The sequence below is a fragment of the Xenia sp. Carnegie-2017 genome, unplaced genomic scaffold, assembly GCF_021976095.1.
Source record: "Xenia sp. Carnegie-2017 unplaced genomic scaffold, XeniaSp_v1 HiC_scaffold_6, whole genome shotgun sequence".
Lineage (NCBI taxonomy): Eukaryota > Metazoa > Cnidaria > Anthozoa > Malacalcyonacea > Xeniidae > Xenia > Xenia sp. Carnegie-2017.
Genome location: NW_025813526.1, coordinates 2,090,234 through 2,105,663, shown reverse-complemented (window position 1 = coordinate 2,105,663; position 15,430 = coordinate 2,090,234). Strand labels below are relative to the sequence as shown.

The 15,430-nt window shown below is 35.4% G+C and overlaps 1 protein-coding gene across 7 annotated transcripts in view; it reads right to left on the bottom strand.

Annotated features, from left to right (window-relative positions):
- Positions 1-2,741: 2,741 nt before the first annotated feature.
- Positions 2,742-15,430, bottom strand: part of LOC124457489 (lipoxygenase homology domain-containing protein 1-like) — a 33,399-nt gene continuing 20,710 nt past the window's right edge. Inside the window, exons 2-12 of one of the 7 annotated variants that reach the window (XM_047007724.1) lie at positions 14,569-14,767; positions 13,912-14,023; positions 9,590-9,686; positions 7,603-8,616; positions 7,155-7,484; positions 6,614-6,763; positions 6,390-6,492; positions 6,139-6,232; positions 4,948-5,376; positions 3,994-4,167; positions 2,742-3,721 (exon numbers count right to left, since the gene is read on the bottom strand). In XM_047007724.1, coding sequence (XP_046863680.1) covers positions 3,504-3,721; positions 3,994-4,167; positions 4,948-5,376; positions 6,139-6,232; positions 6,390-6,492; positions 6,614-6,702 — 1,107 coding nt within the window. In that variant the 5' untranslated portion in view covers positions 6,703-6,763; positions 7,155-7,484; positions 7,603-8,616; ... (1 more) ...; positions 13,912-14,023; positions 14,569-14,767 and the 3' untranslated portion in view covers positions 2,742-3,503. Of the gene's footprint in view, positions 3,722-3,993; positions 4,168-4,947; positions 5,377-6,138; positions 6,233-6,389; positions 6,493-6,613; positions 6,764-6,998; positions 7,485-7,602; positions 8,617-9,589; positions 9,687-12,267; positions 12,299-13,911; positions 14,167-14,568; positions 14,768-15,430 lie in introns of those variants that run through there. The other 6 variants (XM_047007728.1, XM_047007725.1, XM_047007726.1 and 3 more) reach the window with 6 other exon arrangements.

Below are 15,430 nucleotides of genomic sequence, written 5' to 3'. Positions count from 1 at the left end.
CAACAAAGCGCAACATTTTAAGTCGACTGGCGATGAGTTATGATCCAATGGGAATTGCATCCCCTCTGCTTTTGCAAGGCAAACAAATCTATCGAGAGGTGTGTGATCTGAAATTACCTTGGGACGCGGAATTGAATTTTAGATTGAAGCAGAGCTGGAAGAAGTGGGAAAACACCTTACCAAGCGACGTGACCGTGCCAAGAGCGGCTTATCATTCCAAGAACCCATCTGTAGCTTAGAGATTCATAAATTTCGGGATGCCAGCGGTGAAGGTTTGTGCAAAGTCGTCTACAAGGTCGCTAAACAACCATCTCGAGTTACTCAGGAATTACTGGCAGCGAAATCAAGACTTGCCAAAAGAAGACTGACTATCACGAGGTTACAGCTTGTTGCAAGTCATATGGCCGCAAATTTGGTCTCGAATGCAAGCAATGCGCTGAGGCACATTCCACACAGAAAACACCGCTGGTCAGATAGTACTGTAGCTTTATGGTGGATTAAAGGATACGGTGATTATAATCAATTCGTGTCGCATCGAGTGGCAAAAATCCAAGCTTCTAATGAGATCGTGTGGCATCATGTGCCAACAACCGACAATCCGGCTAACCTCGGAAGCAGAGGTGGCAAACTGACCGAATTGTGGATGAAAGGTCCTGCCTGGCTATCAGAGCGTAGTCTTTGGCCACCAGATCTTACAGTCAAACCGTCGATTAACTCCCAAAGTGACGTAAAGGCAGTAGTTTTGAGCATGGCTATCGAGCGGTCAGACTTTGCAATATTCAGTGATATTCTTGAAAAACATCCATTGCGGAAAGCGATGCGTATTGGGGCGTGGGTGGAACGATTTATTGATAATGCTCGACAAAACAGCGATAATATAAAGCCACGGGCCACTGATATCTGATGAAGAGGAAGAGCAACTCATGTCAGGAATAAAAATGGTACAAGCCGGAATTGCAGAAAACCCAAAGTCTCAAACGGATCTGATTCAGTTAAATGTACAACCCGACGATGAAAAGATGTCACCGTCGGATACTAGGAGAGTTCCCTATTTACTTGCCTGATGACGCTCTATTCACCGTGAAGTTAGTGGGAGATGCACATTTGGAAACACTCCATGGGAGAGTTATACTTACGATGGCAAAGGTCCGAAAAGGTATTGGGTTCCTCGACCTCATCGACTAGTCAAAAGGCAAATGAAGAGATGCTACAGATGCAAGAGATTCACGACCAAACCGTATCATACTCCAATACCTGCTCCTTTACCAAAGGCTCGAACAAGAGGAACCACACCGTATAAACTCATTGGAGTCGATTTCGCAGTTCCGATTCTGGGACATTGAAAAGTCTTGATTTTGCAAATATCAAGCTTACGTGATCTATACGATTGAAGAAATGCTATTGGCCAGCTCAATAACGTAATACAATATGTTGACTAACAAAATAAACAAGCAATGGCTGATGATAAGTTTTGTTGAAATTTTGATATTGAAGACGAAGTAGAAATCAATGTTTGAAAACCGGATTTCTTCTTTTTTTTTTGATCCAATACGTCTACTGCTTCAAATAGGTATTCTTACTTTCCTTAAATGTCCATTCTGGGATGAATTCAGGGAAATATTTAAATAAATTCGCCGTTGGTTTGTCATTTAAAAACAAGAAATTTTCTGTGACATCAATTCCGTGGATCTGTCTTATTATAGATCATAGCTATCTATCAATTAAATCGATCAAATTCTTCTGTTTTATATATAATAATTTTTATTTTACTACTTGGTTTTGTCAAAGTATGTTAATTTTAGTGCTTTGTATTTCTTGATTTTTACTAATTTAATTATGCTTATACTCTTTCGCATCTCAACCATCAGAAAAGTAATAAAATCTCAAGGAATTCATTCTTTTTTTTATGACTTTTTTCCAAAATGTCATAAAATTCGGAAATGCAGTCGTCCAGTTCATCACAATCTCGTACTACTGAGCACAATTGTTTTAAGAAGAAGAACTCGGAAAAAATATTAAGCAAATTTCAAGTGCCTAAACATATTATAAAACCTCAGAATATCGCGTCTGATATGATAAAAGTTACTGACACAATTCATACTTAAATGAAATATGGAAAAAATTTTTTATTCCGAATGACTTACAAAGTTACAAAAATAACAAAGGTTGCTGAACAGGGACGAGTGTATGCCAGGAAAATGAATACGAAAATATAAAATAAAATTAGTGCTGGAGATGAACAATGGTTATACTGCAAGGATACGTACAGCAGAAAATGTAATGGTTTGCTCTTTATATAAATCCTTTTGTCAGAGTTTTTCAACAAAAAATGTACCGTAGTCACTCGTTTGAGTCAGAACATCTGACACAGCCCTTCATCGAGGGTGGTGCTTTTCAAAAAATCATTCAATTGTGAATTGTAAAAAGAAATTTTAACAATAATGAAACAAAGTAAATGGTTTGAACCCGGAGTATCGTTACATGTTTGTAAATGTAGATCGTCCAGGTTGGTATAGTCCTGAGAAGGACTGTTTTTGTTGTTGTTTCGACAACCTTAGAGGTAGTCATCTTCAGAGTCAAATGAGGAGTAAACGTCAGGTTAGCCGTATTTGTTATCTGGTTCTTACGTCATTATATTGTGTGTACAGGAAATGTGTGGGTGTCAATTGTGTGTTGTCATTGTGAATTAGTGCGAAGTGAAATGTTTTTAGAACATGCATAATGAAACAATTTGCACGTACTTGAGGTCGGGAAGTTTTTACTATGTTTTTATCAGAAAACAAGTTTACAATGTTGATTTAAGTTTTGTGATTGTTTTGTATTGGAATTATCAACAATTTAGATGTCAGTGGTCGATGTGCAGTGCTCGTTGAAGGACGGCGCTTGAACAAATAACATGTTTGCTTTGAGATATTTTGTCATCACAGAGACGTTTACTGAGAGACTGAAAATCCTCAAGTTAGCAACAACACATAAAAAAAGTGCGAAAATATATAAAATTTTTTAATCTGAAAATTTAATTTTGACTGAAACATAGGTATGTTTTCATTTCCAACACTCGCAATTATTAAAATGTTTCTCTTTTCCTAAATTGTAGAGAAAATTTTGATTTCTCTAAGCCGGTCTGTTATGAAATGTAGTTCAAACCCTTCGTATATTGTCGAATTTGATAAGATTGATCGTTTTTGAGAGGAATATTTCTGATATAATCTTAGCAATGGTGTTTGCACTTTGCACATTACCAACCTAAACATTTAAGAGGTTGAGAAAATGGACAATAAACTTGCATTCCTATATGCTGACGAATTTAGAACACAATATAATGACTTCAGTAGAAACAGTATAATGACTGCCGTTTCGTTTTCATGAAGTCCTTTGCTTTCCGCCGTGATAACACTGGATCCAAAATAAAATCTATTTTTCATGCTAAACCACTTCAAAATGATCGATGAAAATAATGATTGTTATCATTTTACACTATGCCTATGACAGTTCATGTTTCCTCAAGACATAAGATTTGGAAAACAACACCCTACTGGGCATGATGACGGACAATGTTCTGGTGAACAGTTAGATGCACAACGAATTATGTTTGGGTAAGTTGGGAGCATGTTACCAGGCTGTTGTAGGCCAACTCTGCAACACATTGGCTCACACGATGGCATGCACGGTGTCGAACAACTTGATGGACAGTATATGGATGGCAACGTTGAAACCAAGCCTGAAGCAATATTAATTAGAATCAAACATTTTCCCATAAATTAAAGAGAGCAAGCATGTTCATTTTTTATATAACATTCTCACAATGACATAAGTATAAGGAGATGAAGTACATTGAATTTTGTGTATAATCCTCATTACGACACAAGTACAAGGAGCTTAAGTTGCATTCTTTATAAAAATACCAGTACGTGCAATAACCATTTTGAGTAATCACTGTTCAGAAAAATGAATTCAACGACTTGAGTGCGTTCTTTAAAATAAGCAACCTACCAAAATTTTGTTGTTGAGGGATGCTTAAAACTTGAGCTATTGGATCAGCAGTTGGTAATTTATTTACTCCTCCAGAGGGATATTCAATGTGTTGCGAAGGCGACGAAAGAGAAACAGATGACTTAGATTGCATTTCACTGGGAATTTTTGGTACTATAACATTGTTTCTTTTGTCTAAAAATATAACGATAAAATATCACCAATAAATTCAGATAACACAAGCGTTGACAAAGTCAACACTTTATGTTTTGCTTTTTTTAAAAATAAAGAAATGATGTGATAGACCTATAGACAAAAAGAATAAAGTTCCTGACATTTTAGGTTACCATGCTTGATACGATTAGATCATTGCATGTTTCTCGTAACAAATTGATGGCTATACAATAAATTATAGTAATTTCGATGAGTAACTACGTCCACTTAATAGTGCCTGGTCCAAAAGTCAATAGGCAGGTGCTCAAGTAAAGAAAAACACGCAAAATAACTTAAATTATTTTTTTTTCTCTAGCCGCAAAAACAATCTATTTCTAAAGAAACAAATAACGTTGATGATCTGAAATTTATGTAGCATGTGCAAAAATTGAGGTTTGGATAAGGTGCAGAATGGGTTTCGTGGCTGTAGCCAGAGATTTTATAGGGGGGTGCACATTTGAGAAAAAAGGAACTCTTACTTCAGACTTTGATATTTGTATGCTACAAATAACCTTGGTTCAGTCTGCCTGAACTTGGCACACAAGTTTTAAATGAGACCACAGGGAAACATCACGTAACTGGGAAACCAAAAACATAAAGAACTATTTTCATTTTTCTTATCTAAACTTTCCAATCTAAAGTTTTGTTTAATACTTTTTCAAAGACATCCAGTCCACCCCCTAATCAGATTACAATCTGGGTTTTGTGGCTTTTTGCAACATTCCCAGCGTGTTTGAAACAGATTATGCAATGTATCATTACCAACAAAAGCAATTTGCGTGTTGCGAGTATCGCATATCTCAGTAAATGTAAGAGGCAGATTCTCTACTCCATCGCGTGTGTAAATACACTTTCCACTTCTTATTTCCATAAGAGATCCTTTTGTTGTCAATTTAAACTGTAAAGCATGTAGTGTGTTGTATTCTGATCGGTACAGTGTACACGGGTAATTCAATACCAAGCTTTCACCCTCTGCTATTTTCATTGGATCATCAGTTCTACTGCTTTGAATGCACATGCCACTCGCAAGATGTTGAATAACTCCATCAGGATGAAGCTTAAACAACTGTGGTATTTTGTTACACGACTGCAAAAGAAGTACAGGTGACTTAGGCTCTGGATGCATCAGGGATTGCCTTGACTGAGCACAAGGTGGATACGCTATAAACTTCAAGGACGTAGCAGGATAAGCTATAGCAAGAAAGAAAACCATAAACCCCCGAAATTGTATACCTTACATAAACATAACAAGTCTAGACACGTGAGAGTTATGACAAGAAACTTTTTCACATAGCTTTGTGATTGCTCAATAAAAATTATTTTAAATGACCTATAACGAATAATTTTATTTCAACTGTGTTAGCATCTTTCTTGAGAGATTTAGCTTTTTCTTTATATAAGTATTATGACTATATGACGTCACACTGCATAATAAGCTTCACAAAATAAAATATTGACAGTTTGCCGTGTAAAGCATCAACTTTTTACATCGTTATACAAATATTCATGAACTGATGTCATCATGAAAGTGTACATTGATCAATAAGATATTACAATTTCGGTAAGCAAATAATGCTCTATAAAAGATAATACTCCACAAAATGTTATTTGCAAAGTTATGTCACAACGATGATATTTGCATAAAGAACAAAGGCACTATGTATTTAGAGATAAGTAAGCAAAAACAATTCTTCAGAAAAAGTTATTAAGGATTGCTTTATTGAACACTCTTTGCCATCAGGTCAAGAAGCTCTTTACTTAAGTTTTGTGTAACATTAGAACTTTAATTAATGCCAAATATAATGATTATTATGTTTTGTATTGGCTATAATGACGAACAAACGATTTTGCAATAATTTAAAAGGTAGTAACCATCTTCTTAAAGTTTCATGTTCAAACCAACTAAACACTTCAGCAGCATTGTGCATTTGATTATATCGAGTTTTTACTTACAGTCAACTAACGGTTTCTCCACAGGATCTGAGCTTTTAAGCAAAGATGACACCAAAAACTCATACACAGTATTCTCTTGAGAAACAATTAAAACCTGATAGAAACATAATCAGCACGAGTAGTAAATAGAAAGGAAGTGAGTGAAAAAAAAAATTGTAAAGTTACTCATTTATGAGGGAAATAGCCACATATGCAATGAATGCTCTTATGCAGCTCTATAGCGAATATGTAAATGCATGCAGTCTGACAACCTTTTCAATTGTCACGTCTGGGGATCTTGCAGCAACGACTTGTCGAAGTCGTATCTTAATTATTGGACCAAAATCGTTTTGTTGAATTTGGAAGATTTTTGATCTGTAGAAGAATAAGGTTTTTAAAACAAATTTCAAACGTTGCCTCGCTGGAAACACATCAGGCAGGCTTCAAAAACCACTTCAAGTTGGACAGGTAAAAGAGTTACATAGTTAGTTTTTACCGGGTGGGCTGTGTCCATTCTGGAACCCAAGGACTTTTGAGATGAATTTCAGGACTTGTCGCCGATAGGCCGATTAAAGTTATGTACATACTTGTCTCTGCACCAGGCTCCGAAAGCGAGTAGGTGTATATGATTATATGATGGGAAAATCTAAAAGATATGTAAAGATTGACATCTTGACATCATCGGAAAAAAATTTCATAAAAGCAGTTTTCCATAGTAAAATCCTTTATTAATTATCTATTTCATCAATAAACTAAATAATTTCTGTATAATCAGAATCTAAGATCATACCACGTTTTAAAACTTGCATTTTCTCAATCACTCATCTAGTGTATTACTTTTGCGATTCTCTCATGTATTTATTTCATTTTATTTCATTTCATTTTGAATAAAGTGCTTTTAACATAGCTAATTTTTTCTTTTCAATAGCTTATTGCAAATAACCTTGTATTAAATGAATCTGAAGTAAATTCACTGACGCCATACTTAGACCTACTATAAAATTAATCAGCCATAAGCACAAGCATTTCATACATACCTGACACGACCATTGTTGATGGAATCGGTGATTGCGATGTTGAACACTGTGATGAGGGAATCAACGTGCAAGGAGTTGATGTTGTTAAGGAGAGTGAGCCAAGAACTTTTGGAGAAAGAATCGTAGGTATTAAAAAGGTTGAGGAGATTAGCAGTGGGGAAAAGGTTTGCGATACAGTGGAAGGTAATGTGGGGGTAAGTGAAGTTACTAGAATTGTTGAGGAAACTAATGCAGAGTTGAACGGTGTTGTGGAGAGTAAGGAAGGGGTTCGCAGTGTCATGGAAACGAGTAAAGAGGCTTGCAGTGATGATGAAGAGGTCATGGGAGCTTCTAAAAATAGAACCTGACTGATAAACATACATTTGTGTAAGAATCAAAATTTGAGCAACATGCATCAACTTCACCATAACTTAAGACAAACAGAATAGTGAATTTTTGCTGTAGATACCTTTTAAAACTTTGAATACAAAGTATTGATTTGGTCTATTGATCCACGCGTGTGCTGGAAATACTGCTGTTCCTTCTTTTGTTGTTATAATGATCTAATAATTTAATAAACATGTAAATAGAATATTGTTAGAAAGCAAGATTCCATTGAGCAGTAATTTTGATTTAATTGTTAAAGACAAAAGAAAATATAATTCTCGACATTATATCGCATCTTTTAAAAGCACTAAACCTCGATCTATTGAATATTAAATTTAACATAATAGCATGACTAATACTGGAGAAGATCTGAGATCAAATAGAACAAGACTTTATTGATACTTTTTCTAAATACCAATGACTTCCTTTATCATCCCTCACAATTTCGATCTTGGTCAAGTTTATGAGATCGTTGACATCTTCTACTATGAATCTCAAAGATCTAAAAAATTGATAAGCGAACAAACAACGAGTTTCTATCAACAACGCAAATTATGTTTTATATATAAGTTTTACTGCATTAAATCCACTAAGTTTTCATGCATATAATTGAAAGTGAGAATAAAGTATAGTAGATTAATTCTGGCATTTCAAAACAAGAGTGTTCGAAGTGGAGAATAAGGCCCATAAATATTTTTAAAATAAGGGCAGTTCCTAGCAGAAAACGTATTATGGAAAGAATCCGGCATGAAGTAATGTTATGTAATCTCATCGCTGTTATGTATAAAAATACAAATGGGTTAATTTAGAATTGTTTTTGGTCAGCAGCAGGAGATGTTAAATGTTGAATTATATGTATTGGGTACAATATGCAAAAAAAACCACTAAGAGCAGCCTTCACTTAGCTAAACAATAACTATGAAATCTAACGATGATTTGGCAAATCCATCTCCAGGAACAGAACCCGTTAGCCATAACAGAGAAGTGGACAGCAATTGTAAGTTTGATCGTGAATATCCAAATATCTTAATGAATACTCTTGATAAGGTTCCAGCATCCTTAAAGCTGCCTGTTTTCACTGTCACCAAATACCTGACTAAAGAAATGCAATAACGTGTTGAACTCGGACTGTTTCCAGGTCGGTGACCTATATCGAGTGCACATGCACTCTTCAAGATCAAAACTAAATAAATGCATTAGCTAATCTATAGCGATCAAAATACATTGAAATACGCATATTTAAAATAAAAGTACTTCATAAACGATTCCAAATGTGATGGTATTTAGCAATAAGTTGAACTTTATAAATTTCGTGACTCAAACTAACATAACTAATATTATGGTTTACGATGAGCACGCAAGTGTTCTTTCTGCTATGTAAATTTCAAGGCATTATCATAGGTATCCCAGAAATCTGTTTAAGTTTTTATTTAATCCATTTATGTAAATATTAAATAGATTATTTTATTTATATGCTAAAATTACTTTAGCATACATTCACATTGTCTAATTTTTTTCACATAGATTTAGCCAATATGTATTTTGTTTGAGAATCCAGAAATATGAAGAATGTATAGATAAGTGCCTCCAGCATAGGTTTTGAAATATATTTGCATAAACCCTAAGAACATTCGAGTTTGTCATATGGATAGAAACAAATTTTAATACTAAAAAAAGGAGCAAAAATTTAGTAAAATTATCCTTATGAATGAGATGTATTTGTTTTTTGTGTTTTCCTATTTACTTATTTACGGTTTTGTTAAAGTGTTTGTGTCAACAGTCGGTAGTTTTGTGTTGAGAGTTGTCAACCTTGTCAAAATTTAATACCTTTTAAACCATACATACGTAGAAGTAATGTGAGACTGCGTGCATGATGAACAGTGCACATAACTCAAATAATTTATTTACTACTTACATAAATCGATTAAATAAAAAGCTTAAACAAATTTCTGGGCCACCTATAGCATTACACTCATTTCTTTATAAACTCATTTTCAATGAGTGAAATCTGCACACCAGGAACAAATTTTCTATCTGGCTATGTCAGTTATGGTTTACTCTGTACAAACCTAATAGAGTCATGATGGGATAGAAAACGTCTTTTTTCGTCAACCAAACGTTGGCCTTAAAAGCAAAACTTTCTCGATTCTCCGTAATGACAGTGATCTAACAACACAAGAAAATGTTCTTTTCTAAATCATACGCATTATAAATATTGCTCTGTTTTGCATTTGGATCAATTATCACACCACACACCAAATATTTAAAATGTGCTCAGAAATCTACTTTTTTCGCAATCATAAATGTAATGCATAATAATGTAATTAGCAATAAACAAAACTTTTGACGTCATCAATATTTGTTTGTAAATGATGATCGTCCAGGTTAATAAAGTCCTGAGAAGGACTGTTTTTGATGTTGTTGACTGACGTTTCGACAACCTTAGCGGTAGTCATCTTCAGAGTCAAATGAGGAGTAAACGTCAGGTTAGCCGTATTTGTTGTCTGGTTCTTACGTCATTGTATTGTGTGTACAGGAAATGTGCAGGAAATGTGTATTGTCATTGTGGATTAGTGTGAAGTGAAATATTTTAATTTTAGTTGTGATGTGTGATTTAGGTGTGACGTTTTTAGTTGTAGTGTGTGGGTGTCAATTGTGTATTGTCATTGTGAATTAGTTTGAAGTGTAATGTTTTTAGTTGATCGTTTGTTTGTATTGTGAATAAGTCGTTTGTAAGGTGCCGGTAATTGCTGTGATCTGTTCAGGGGGGTTTGTTCCAAGTTGGTATACCAACTTTCTAATGTAAGCCGTTGTCTATAGTCAGTACTGTAAGTGATGCATTTTGCCGAGTCCCAGTCAATGTTGTGCTTTGTGATTCGGTGATGTTCGGCAATGTGATTAGTTTTGTCTTGTTTCTTAGTAGCTCGTTTGTGCTCAGTAAGTCTTATGTTTAAGTTCCTGCCAGTTTCCCCGATATAGGAGGCGTGGCAGTCGGAGCAGTTTATTTTGTAAACTGCACCTTGTCGTTCGTTGGGTTGTTCTTTGTCCTTTATGTTCGTTAGTACTTGTCGTAATGTTGTGATTGGTTTATGTGCGACACGTATGTTGTATGGTCGTAAGATACGCGAGATAGTCTCAGACGTACCTTTGATGTAAGGTATCGTTGCTGTTGTCACTGAGTTGTTCGTTTCGTTGGGTTCGTTGGGTTTGTAAGTGTTGCGTTTGATAAAGTCAGAGTTATAGTTGTTTTGTCAAAACACGTTTGAGATAGTTGTTTTCGTTTTGTAGAGCGTCCGGTGAATCACATATGATTTGTGCACGTCTTGTTAATGTTCTGATTGTGGTGGCTTTGTGTGATGTAGGGTTGTAAGATGATTGGTCTAGTAGTCGGTCAGTATGTGTTGGCTTGCGATAAACTGTTGTTCCTAGTTTTGATTGTCATGTTTTACCAAACAGTCGAGAAAGGAAGAGTTCCGTTTTCTTCGACATCTTTGGTAAATTGTATGTGGCTGTTCTGTTTGTTGATGTGAGTATGGAAGTCATCAATCTCGTCTGCATGTAGTGCTGTGATTGTGTCATCTACGTAGCGAAACCAAAAGGTAGTGCATGTTTGTAAGTCATGAGTGCCCGTTCCTCTATAGATTGCATTACAATTTCAGCAACTACAACAGAAACGGGCGAGCCATTGCTGTCCCATGTAATTGTTTGTAGTGTGTTCCTTTGTATTGGAAGTAAGTCGAGGTGAGGCAGAGCTCTAGTAACTCCATAATGTCTTCTGTCGGTAATGGCAGTACGTCCGTGGTGTTTGTAATGAGGGTTTTTGTACAAGTAAGTGCCAGATTAAGTGGAATACTGGTGAACAGTGATTTCACATCAAAAGACACTAGTATATAGTTGTCTGGTATTTGTATAGTGCACAGTTTTTTAATGAAAGTTTCAGTGGATTGTAGCTTGTGTTTTGATTTGTTTGTAAGTGGTTGCAGTATGTTAGTCAAGTACTTTGAAAGTTCGTAAGTAGGCGAACCACAGAATGATACAATTGGTCGCATGGGTATTTGTGGTTTGTGAAGTTTTGGTAGTCCGTATAGTCTGGGTGGTCGTGGTACTGAACATCTGAGTCGATAGTAAATACGTTCAGATATAATGTTAGATTTTCTCATAGAGAAGATCTTGCTGTTAAGTTTGCGTACTAGTGATGGTGTTGGGTCTCGTTTGAGTTGTTCGTACGTTTGTCTGTCGTTAACAAGTGCGTCCATTTTGTTAAAGTAATCATTCCTGTCCATGACCACAGTCACGCGTCCTTTGTCTGCTGGTAAAATGACGATGTTGTTGTCGTGTTTTAGTCGTTTGAGTGCTTGTTGTTCGTCTTTTGTCAAGTTGTTGTCACGTATAGAGGACGATTGTAAAGTGGAGGCTATCCTGCTTCTGATCTCGTCTTTTGTTGTCTCTGACAAGTCTCTTTGATACGCTAGGACAGCCTCGACACTTGATACTATCGTCTCAGTCGGGATTTGTCTAGGTGTTATGGAATGTTTTAGTCCGTAAGATAGTAGTCGCGTTTCAGTTTCGTCTAATGGGCGGGAAGAAATATTCCTCACCCAGTTATCGTCATGTTTATGTCTTGCACGTGTTTTAGTTTGTTTTAAACGTTCAAGTTTTGTTGTTGTTTGATTTGGTGTTGTGTCTCTGTCTTGTTTGCTCGTTTCTCTGCAATAGTTTGTATCGTAGAAAGTAAAGTATCACTTACTGTCGTTGGTATGAGTTCCTTCAGTTTGTTCAGTCTTTGTTCTTGTTGTTTGATGTAATAGTTGATTCGTCTGTGACAGTCGTTAATCCGTGCTCGTATCAGTCGTCTGCTGGTGGATTTGACAATCTGAATAGCCTCTTGTGTGTTCAACGGAGACTTAATTCTAAGTCCTGCCGGAACGAGACCAAAATCCTTGCAGCGGTGGTTGAACCAGAGTTGTTGGCGTATGCGTCTGACGTTGCTTGCAAAACGTATGTAGTCGTTAGCAAGTTGTTCGCTCTGTCGTCCAAATGATCGTAATAGAGTAAATGGTTTGAACCGGGAGTATCGTTATATGTTTGTAAATGATGATCGTCCAGGTTAATAAAGTCCTGAAGGACTGTTTTGATGTTGTTGACTGACGTTTCGACAACCTTAGCGGTAGTCATCTTCAGAGTCAAATGAGGAGTAAACGTCAGGTTAGCCGTATTTGTTGTCTGGTTCTTACGTCATTGTATTGTGTGTACAGGAAATGTGCAGGAAATGTGTATTGTCATTGTGGATTAGTGTGAAGTGAAATATTTTAATTTTAGTTGTGATGTGTGATTTAGGTGTGACGTTTTTAGTTGTAGTGTGTGGGTGTCAATTGTGTATTGTCATTGTGAATTAGTTTGAAGTGTAATGTTTTTAGTTGATCGTTTGTTTGTATTGGTCAGTCATCAATATTTCATCAATATTTCTCATTAAAAAAGTAGATAACACACCTCATTGTTATTCAAACGATTGGGGCTACGTCAACACTATGAAAGGATTTTAGGGGCTGTTCACATGAACTCGGTAGCGTTAAATCATTTTGGCAAATGGAAAGATTAAATACTTCGCATAAAAAAAGTTATTTGAGCTATTTCTCCATGCTATGACATTTCAATTTCAAAAAACCTTTAAAATGAAAACAAATACTTAAACTTCTTTCGAAAGAACAAATAAAATGACTCATGACGCTTAAAAAGGTTGTAAATTTTGCGCTTGAAGTTTTTGTTCTTTTAAATAACTCAAACTCATTTCACGTCTCGCTGAATGCCGGTTGCATGGCTCATGTGAACAGCCCCTTAGAGGCTGCTCAGGTTGTAAAGGTTTTGTAAATTTGCAATGTCAGAGCATAAAGAAATTGCTCAAATATGTTTTTTGTTGTTAAGTATTTATCTTTTCCACTTGCCAACATTATTTAACACTTCGCTGAGTCCCGGCTACCGGGTTCATGTAAAAGCCCCTTAGAGGTGTGGAAAGAATGAAGCTTTTTGAGCATATTGATCCACAGCCTATAGTTCTTCATGCTATATCACCATTTATGGAGTGTCAATTCAAGGCGGTAGGAAGATTGATATATACGAGGATCATATTCATATATGTATGATATGCCATAATGAGTTCCTTTAAATCATTTTCTTAAATGAGCTATTACATGAATATATGAATATGTGCGCCCCCCTATAGATACTCCAACTGCCCTTTGTCTATTACATTGTTTTTGAAGGCTATATTTAAAATAGCTTTATTTTTGAGAATCATCTGAAAGCTTTTTGCACTTAATAACTCTTCATATACTCTGAAAAGGATACTTATACAATCCTAAAGGTTAATTTTAAATAACTATTGAATTGCTACCTTATCTAAGAGCCAATGTGGGCCAACGGAACAAAAGTTGTAAATCTTCACTTCAACTTTATTAATGTTTCCTATATCTTCATCATCTTTGAGGTCGACAAACGTATCTGTTCTACACAAGACGGCGAGTTTTTAATTTTACCTGAACATTTCCATTTTGGTGAAAAAACGCCTATGACGTGTTAAATGCATGGCGAGTTTGGATGGGTATTAAATTTTGTAACACCCAAATAGTTATAAAGTTTAAAAATGAAAAGATTGGTTCTTCTTACAGAATTATAAACAATTAAACACTTCGTTGAATTTCTTGATTGAAAACAAAAGTTTTAGATATAGTGATACTAGCCTGCAAGTTTGGTCATGTTAAGTAATTATTTTGTTGTTTACTCACTTTAAAAATAGAATTCCAAAGAAATAAACTATCATGAGATGTGAAACATACTTAGCACAAGATTTGGGTTAATTATATGAAGTGAAAAATGGTTTTGGTTGGGTTAATATCGCACACACAAAGTGGCAATTTAATTAATTTCCTGTTGGTTGGTAAATACCCTTACTCATATATAGATTCAGAAAATAGATTAAGTTGGCTCTGAACTGAGTTGAAAGTCTTATAAATAAAGATAAAAAATCATCTTCAAACATTTCCAAACTTACTGTCCTTTCTCGAATTTATTGAAATGCTCGCTATTCTTGAGTTTTATAGCATCCGTCGAATCATCAAGTCCAGTCTTCTTTGATTTTCCGTGGATCTTTACTTTCACATTACAATCAGTCCCAGGGCCATCCATACTAAACAGGCTGTTAGGATTGTCGCTCGTTCCAGTACGCACAATGATTGTATACAGCGTTGCTACTTTCAAATAGAAGAATATAATAAATAGTTTTGATATTTTGTCTACAAATAACAAAACTCCACTGACGTAGCCAGCGTGCAGATTTGGCTGTTTCAAAATTTTTCTGTGTTTGCTTTGGGTAAAGACAACACAGTTCTAAAGAAATAGATAGTAACAGTAGCAAAACGAGTGCTCGTCAAAAAAAATTATAGCTCCTCAATTTTGAATTCAAAATACCTTCAGAACAACCCTATTGGTTTTGAATTTCTTAAGAATATAATTTTACCGATAGACTTGCCTCTGACATGCTTAGGAATGCAAATACAATACAAAAATGTGAAACAATAAGTTATTTGAACGTACTCTAGATGCGCCACTGGAAACTAAAACAGAGAATTTGTCATGGTAACTAATATAAATGTTGCATTAAAAAGTGCAGTTGCAAGTGTATTGTAGTTCAATGAAAAACAGTTTTCTTGGTTTTCTCTTGGGAGTCTTAGTTTTTCTTGGGTTTCGGGCCATTAACCATGGCAATAGCGCTTTTAAGGCATAAATGATAATCATTTGAATTTACATGCATATTTTGCATTAAAAATAACATGCACGCAATATTATGTTAAATTGTTTGAAACCAGTAGTATCGTTACATATTTGTTGATGTAGATCGTCCATGTTAGTGGATT